The sequence below is a fragment of the Elephas maximus genome, chromosome 4 (assembly GCF_024166365.1).
Source record: "Elephas maximus indicus isolate mEleMax1 chromosome 4, mEleMax1 primary haplotype, whole genome shotgun sequence".
Taxonomy (NCBI): Eukaryota; Metazoa; Chordata; class Mammalia; order Proboscidea; family Elephantidae; genus Elephas; species Elephas maximus.
Genome location: NC_064822.1, coordinates 103,799,618 through 103,807,881, shown reverse-complemented (window position 1 = coordinate 103,807,881; position 8,264 = coordinate 103,799,618). Strand labels below are relative to the sequence as shown.

The 8,264-nt window shown below is 40.9% G+C and overlaps 1 protein-coding gene across 1 annotated transcript; it reads right to left on the bottom strand.

The window, feature by feature from the left end:
* Positions 1 to 600: 600 nt before the first annotated feature.
* Positions 601 to 1,536, bottom strand: LOC126074711 (olfactory receptor 8S1-like). Its single transcript, XM_049881527.1, has one exon. The coding sequence runs from the start codon at positions 1,534 to 1,536 to the stop codon at positions 601 to 603; it is 936 nt and encodes a 311-aa protein (XP_049737484.1).
* Between the last annotated feature and the right edge of the window lie 6,728 nt (positions 1,537 to 8,264).

The following is an 8,264-nucleotide window of genomic DNA, read 5'->3' as shown; positions in this document are numbered from 1 at the left end:
GAGTCTGGACTACTTTTGATCTATGGAGCTGTGAAATAATAAATGGATGATGTTTTAAGCCACTAAGTTTGTGGTGATTTGTTAAGGAAGTGATAGAAAACTAGTATACCTGGTAAATTGTTGGCCACATTTATGAATTTCTGCCTATCTTCAGAGTCCCCCCACCATTACCCTTTATCCTGTACCCCATGAAGCTCAAGTCTTTGTTTTTCTTTCTTCAGAGACCCAGGCTATTTTCTTTCTATAAAATCTTTTCTAACACACATTAATTCAAACAAAAAGTTTAGGACACAATATTTCAGGGCCAATCCTAAACATGATTTTCAAAAATATGCACCACAAATTGACATGTCATTAACCAAACCTTTGAAGTTGAGAGAGTTTTCTGACTCATTGGTCTGTTTCTGAATAGGATGGATTCTGAGCCCTCGCAAGCAAAATAGCTCCCAGAACTTTCCTGGATAATTTTTAACAAGGGAGAATCAGCCATATATCTTGCAACAAGTGACAAATAGGCAACCAGGAAGTTCTTAATGTTAATCATTAGATGTCTTGCTGCAGCTCTGTCCTACTTCTCCTTTATACTCTGTCTTTTCTGTGCTATCTGAGACATTGTAAGTATCTTAGCATCAGTCTTTTCAGAGCTGCTTTCACCTCCTTGTTCTTCAGGCTGTAGATGAGAGGATTCAGTAAGGGAGTAATTACACTGTACTGTATGGAGAGAATCAACTCCAGTGAGGAGCCTGATGTTGGCATGAGATACCGGAGAAAAGCTGAGCCATAGAATAAGCTCACTGCAGTGAGGTGGGAGGAGCAGGTGGAGAAAGTCTTGCTTCTGCCAGAGGTGGAGCTAATGCTCAGAATGGTGGAGACAATATGGTCATAGGAGAAGAAGACAAGGAGGTAGGTCCCCATGGCATGCAAGATGAAAGAGCAGAGCAGCATCGCAACATTGGCGGATGTGTCAGAGCAGGAGAGAGAGAAGAGGGATGGGAGCTCACAAGAATAGTGGTGGATGGTTTGGAGCTTACAGAAGTCCAAATTCAAAGCCAGGAGGAGGTTGGCGAGAGCATCTAGACAGCCCAGTCCCCATGAGGCCCACATCAGACCCCTACACATTTGTTTACTCATGATCTGTCCATACTTCAGAGGGTGGCATATGGCAGCATAGCGATCATAGGCCATCAGTGAGAGCAAAAGTCCTTCTGTCCCTCCAGTGACTAGCAGAAAGAAGACTTGAGCCAGACAGCCCTCTACTGAGATTGATTTCCTTTGAGACAGGAGGTTTTCCAGAATCTTGGGCACAGTGACTGAAGAGTAGCAAAGATCTAGGAAGGAGAGATGACTCAGAAAGAAGTACATGGGTGACTGGAGATGAGAGTCAGTTGTGATCAGTAGCAGCATTGTAAGATTCCCCATCAAGGTCAGAAGGTAAATCACTAAGAAGAACAAAAAGAGCAGAGCCTGGATATCTGGATCCTCAGGGAGTCCTAAGAGGAGGAGCTCGGTGATGGTGCTGTGGTTTCCTAGGGCCATGATAGAAGATGTTCCTTTGGAATAAACACAGAAAGAAGGGTGAAGTATTCTCTTACCCCTCTAGCACCTCAGAGATTCTGTCTCATTCTCTATGTGCATATTTTCCTCCTTAGTATGCTCATTGTTTTCATGAATTTTTTATTTACTCTTGATCCTTCCATAGAGCCTTCTGTCCCCTGATTGCTGGCCGGCACAACCTCTGAACCCTGCAGTTTCTTCCCTCTGGTGGCTTTTCTACCACAAATGGCTCCAGAGCAATTCATAAAAATTTTCACAGACCAAACCGTGACTAATTGGTTCTACCTCCTTGAACTGACCATTGCTTTTATCTTGCTACTTTTCTGGTCATTTTTGTATCCCACACACTTCTGAAGCAAGTGTTTCTAACCATCTGTTTTCCTCAGTTGTGCATTCTTCCATTTCCTATTCAAAAACTTGCAATGATTCAAAAGTACTTAGTGATAACCTGAATACTTTTTTTAAAATTATATTCATACTGTATGTATCTCTGATATATTTGATTATTTTATTCAAGGGACAATTTTGAAATGTGTGTGTGTGAGATTGGGAATGGGGATAAAGAAGGACATTGCTAAATCTTTATTTTAACAGTTAAAAAAAACTGAGACTGAGATCAATAAAATTTTTTCAGTTCTCTAATTTGAACAGCCAGAATTTTGATCCTTACGTATGAGCCCAAGACAATTCCACTGTTTCCTGGGAACTATTGAATAAAGATGAACTTTGGATTGCATAAAGGATTAACCAACTTTTTAATAACATCAGCAATTGTAGAAATCCTGATTTACTTGGTCTTGTGAGGGTCCTGATGATGGGTGCTTTGGAAGTTTCCAGGTGGATCTAATGTGTATCCAGGCTGGATAATCATTGCTTTAGATATTCAGGCCAGATTTGTCCCTGATGCTCTCAGTATTTTCCTCTTTCTCTACTTTGACTTTGGCTGATACTCTGTGGTAATTTTCTGCCTCTCAAATCCTGACCCAAATTCTCTACTTACTCTTCAATGCTGACCTCAATTTCTACCTCCTCCATTATGTCTATCTTGATAACTTTCTTGTCAGCCTCACAAATATGGAAAATGATGACAACTATCATTCTTTGGTGTCAATTATGTTCTAGTTATTATGTGAGGAACTTTTAAATTCTGAGGTGCCAGGAGGTCTAACTGGGGGAATTTCAGAACTAAAATTAAGCACTCCATTCAGAAATTAAACTGAGGCTTTTACTTCTACACTCCTGATAACCATCTTGCTTCTGTTAAAAGTTTGCCATTTGAACAACAAAGCTCAGTCGTGCTTGTTAAGAGTGTTCCCACACAGGGTCCTGGACAGAGCTGGAGAAAAATGTAAAGCAAAATTCTAACTCAAGCAAAAACCATACTTACTGGCCTGACAGAGACTGGAGAAACTCTGAGAATATGGTCCCTAGACACCCTTTTAGCTCAGTAATGAATTCACTCCTGAGGTTCACCCTTTATTCAAAGATTAGACAGGCCCATAAAACAAAGCAAGACTAAAGGGGCACACCAGCCCAGGGGAAAGGACTAGAAAGCAGGAGGGGACAGGAAAGCTGGTAATAGGGAACCTGAGGTTGAGAAGGGAGAGTGTTGACATGTTGTGGAGGTGTTAGCCAATGTCGTAAAACAGTATGTGTACTAACTAGTTAACAAGAAGCTAGTTTGTTCTGTAAACCTTCATCTAAAGTACAATAACAAAAAAAAGAAAAGAAAAAAAAAGTATTCCCACACAACTGGCCTTAGAAAAAGCTTCGCTGAGTTGTTCAAATAAATTATAGCCTATAGATACATGAGTTGTTTTAACTCGTTAAGAAGTTCCCCAGAAAGCACTTAAGAATTATCCCCTTTCTCTCTGCCAAATAAGTTTTACGCTTTCCTAATAATATTCAAAGATCCCAATTAAGTTGGCCCAATTGCAAATATATCACTAAATTCCATATCACTAAACTTTCACGTCATTTTTTTTTATACTTTTCATAGAAATACCGCCTTAGTTAAAATTGTATCAAGTCTGAGAGATTTGTGTTAGACTAGAAACTGATGTAAAGAAAGTTTCACAGTTAAATGCCACGCTTGTAAAGCTCACCTCCTTTTCTGCCATTGCTTTGATGTGAAATTATCTGTACTCACTCTACTTGCTAAATATCTCTTTGTTTTGCCTTTAAGACAGAGCGTACCATTACAGCCAAAATGAACTCATGCCCTCCCGTGGTTCATTCGTTCAATAAATTTTATTTGTTTAATTATCAGGTTGCAGTGTTGATCCAGTAACTTCATAAGGACAGTGAAACACTTAGTCTTTCCCTTGTTTAAGGATTGTGCATAAAAAACTATGAGGACTGTATTAACCAAAAATTTAGAAAGAGGAAACTGAACCTTAAAGTATGTGGTAACTTGCCAGTGATGAGAACGCGAGTGGTGGATAAGCTTTATATCCATCCTAGGACTATGTAGCTACAATCTGTGCTTTTCATATCTTGGCCAGCTGACATCCATTTCTTAAACTTGTTTGATTCTCTCAATTTTATGTTCTATTTCAACACTTACTTTTTTCTAAACTCTTTTGTGTCTTCACTTGCATATCTATCTTGCTTTGGCTGTTAGCAGCACGTGTGAGTGGTATTTCTTTTTCTCCAATCAAGTTTCCTGTTCCTGGGGAATAGGGATTGGGATCCAATCATCTATATTAACTTAGCTTCCTCAACAGAGATAAGAATGAGAGGTACATGATGGCTTCTAATCAATATTTGTTAAATGTAGAAAGAATAAAAGGATGAAGCAAATAGGACACATCGAGTATGCTTCTTCTTCAGGAATATTTCAAGCTGAATTCAGAAATAAACAAAGCTTGGAGGAGACTGAGAAGTGGTAGAAAAAGGATAGGAAATGTAGCAGCTGTGAAGGGGTGGCAGAAGACTTATCTTCTGTTTTACTAGCCAGAACCTGGATTCCCACTAGCTTGTTTCTGTTCACACCTAGAGAATTGCTGAAACTCTGTACACTGTAATTGGTTTTATTAAATTGTTCACATGAAAAATGTTGAATTGGGAAATGTTGTGTTCTTTACATTTTTCCAACAATAAAAACTAAAACAAACCAAGAAAATTCCAGTTTTTCCTCATATAAAATAAAAAACCTTGTACACTAATTATTTGATAATTTATCTATCAGTTCATCCATTTATTTAGTCATCTAATATTTCACTTATTCACTTTCATCCTTTCCCTCATCAATTCAGTCATCTACCCATCTATGCCTCCCTTTGTTCATTCATCCATAACTTCAACCATTCTTTCATTTAATTATTCAAATTTCTTGAAATATACTTTGTGTGGAGTCCTCTACTTAAAATAGATCGGCCAAACAACCTGGCTTAACATGTATTGAACAGTTGCATGAATACACTTATTTGCCCTGTCTTTCAAACTGCACTTTTCTAACATTCAGGACTGAATTCCTTTGCTAGTTAATTTTTTTTCTTACCCAATTGGAAACCTCACCTTTTACTATAGGCTCAGATGGTACTCCTTCCCGAGCCCTCTTATCTTGTATGGTAACTCCTTACAGTAATGTTGGCATGCTCATTTGAATTCTGTATCTACCCTGAATCCACCAGTTTTCATTTGATACCATAGTCTAACATCATTGTTGCCCATGTACTCACCATAACAAATTCTGTTCCTGCTGGACCAGCCAATTGCTCAGTCCCTGTTCTTCCTGACTTTCCCTATTTCATATTTAGACAAGCTTGGTGGTGTAGTGGTTACGTGCTACAGCTGCTAACCAAAAGGTCAGCAGTTCAAATCCACCAGGTGCTCCTTGGAAACTCTATGGGGCAGTTCTACTCTGTCCTACAGGGTCGCTATGAGTCGTAATCGACTCGACGGCAGTGGGTTTTGAGTCCATAATCCAAACTCTTATCAAAACAGAGGTTCAAGTTACCACTCAGTTCTGTCTGGTGAGAAATTTTCAGCCCAGTGTGTTTAATCAAATTCATTCAGATTCTGAGGTGGGGCCAAGATGGCAGAGCAGTCAGATGCTTCCTGTGGTCTCTCTTACAACAAAGACCTGAAAAAACAAGTGAATCAATTATATATGACAATCTAGGAGCCCTAAACATTAATTGCAAAGTTGAGGAATTGGACTGAGTGGCAGGAGGAGGGAGAAAAAGTTTAGAAGCAACAAGGTGTTACCAGACCTGACCTGGCGGGAACTGGCACCCTGGAGGCTGATTCCTCTGGTGTGAACATGTGGTGAGGCAAGCAGTTGTGTTCAGGTTGCGCTTTCCACATTGGGAGAGAACAAGCAATGGAGAGTCTGCTCAACTCTCCAGAATAAGCGAGAAGCGGACTTCAGTCGGAAACAGAAAAGTACCTGTGTTTAACATACCACACAGATCCAGAAGCGGACTTCAGTTGGAAACAGAAAAGTACCTGTGTTTAACATACCACACAAATCCAAAAATACCCCTGTGGGAAAAACCTCTCTCCCACTTACCCGCTCCCTTCCTGCTCTACACTGGGTCCCAGCTGGCTGCATCCCCTGGGCCGGAAGAAGGACCTGCACTCACCCTGAGCCATTCTCCCTGCCTTGGAGAAGGAACAAATTAACAAATACGGAAAAAATAACCTGCTGACTCCCCTGAGCCAGGAACTCAGGGCAGAAACAGCTCCTTTGCCTAGGCACAGGCATAAGGGGTCCACAGATTTTGAATGCCTTTCACCCCTGCGTAGACCTGTGGGGGCCCATTTCAACAGTGTGGGCCCTCATTAGCACAGTATAACAGGGTATATACCTGAAGTCTAACTTCAACTGTTTCAGCTACATGGTAGAGAGGCAGGTTCATGACATTTGACACCACTCTGCCTGTTAAACAGGGTCCTTGCCTACCCACATCAGGGGCCTGAGGATTGTGGCTCCACCCACGACACCTAGCCACCGTGACAGGGATCCAAGAATAAATAAGTGGTGCCTCCCAGTCCTTATAGCCAACAGTATTGGGTGCCCATAGCCTGGCTGCAAAACCCACCCACCTATGTGCTCTAGGGAACAGGGACACATTTTCCTCACAAACACTCAGGAGCAGTCGTCAGCCCCCTGCCTCGCTCAGTGTGTGACCCCCTCCTGCAGCCAGGTACCTGTGCCTACACCAATCACCCCTGCTCATCTAGGACTGTAGGTGAAAGCCTGCACCACACACTTGGTTACTGACTACCTGGACACCTGAGCTGAATCCATACAAAAGTGAATGGAATCCTGGGCTCAAATACCTAGTAACAGCTGTAGCCACCTGGTGACAGCACGGTAGAACTTAAAAGGCACCAATAATCAAATTAGCTCACTTGAGCAGCCTATTTGGGAATATCAAAACAAAACAAGAAGCTAGGACACAGTAAGCAAACATAAAATAAATAAATACATTAACTTATTGATGGCATGGAGACAGCAGTCAATAACAAATCACCTAAAGAGTCAGACCATGATGGCTTCAGCAAGCTCCCAAAACAAAGAATCAAGAAATCTTTCAGATGAAGATAACTTCCTGGAATTACTGGAGGTAGAATACAAAATATTAATATACAGAACTCTTCAAGAGATCAGGAAGGAGATCAGGCAAAATGCAGAACAAGCCAAGCAGCACACAGACAAAGCATTAGAGGAACTTAAGCAGATTAGACAAGAGTGTAATGACAAATTTAACAGTCTGCAAGAATCCATAGAGAGACAGCAAAAAATTAACAATAAATTAGCAATAAAATTTCAGAATTAGGCAACTCAATAAAAAGTCTTAGGAGCAGAACTGAGGCAATGGAAATCAGAATTAGTGAGATTGAAGATAAAGCACTTGGTACTAACATATTTGAGGAAAAATCAGATAAAAGAATTAAAAAAAATGAAGTAACTCTAAAAATTATGAGGACTCTATCAAGAGGAATAGCCCACGAGTGACTGGAGTACCAGAAGGCGAGGGGGAGATAACAGAAAATACAGAGAGAATTGTTGAAGACTTGTTGGCAGATAACTTCCCTGATACCGTGAAAGATGAGAAGATATCTATCCAAATGCTCATTGAACCCCATACAAGGTAGATCCTAAAAGAAAGTTGCCAAGACATATAACCAAAGACAGAGAATTAAAAAAAAATTTTTTAATTGTGCTTTAAGTGGAATTTACAAATGAAGTCACTTCTCATACAAAAATTTATGTACATACTCCTAATTGCGACAGCCCGCTCCTTCCCTTCGCTCTCTCTTCTCATGTCCATTCTGCCAACTTCTGACCCCCTCTGGCCTCTCATCTCCCCTCCAGATAAGAGATGCCAACATAGTCTCATGTGTCTACTTGATCCAAGAAGCTCATTCTTCACTAGCATCCTTTTCTGTCCCATTGTCCAGTCCAGTCCGTGTCTGAAGAGTCGGCTTTGGGAATAGTTCCTGTCTTGGGCTAACAGAAGGTCTGGGGGCGATGACCTCTGGGGTCCTTCTAGTCTCAGACAGACCATTAAATCTGTTCTTTTTATGAGAATTTGGGGTCTGCATTCCACTGCTCTCCTGCTCCCTCAGGGGTTCTCTGTTGTGTTCCCTGTCAGGGCAGTCATCAGTTGTAGCTGGGCACCATCTAGTTCTTCTGGTCTCAGGCTGATGTAGTCTCTGGTTTATGTGGCCCTTTCTGCCTCTTGGGCTCATAATTA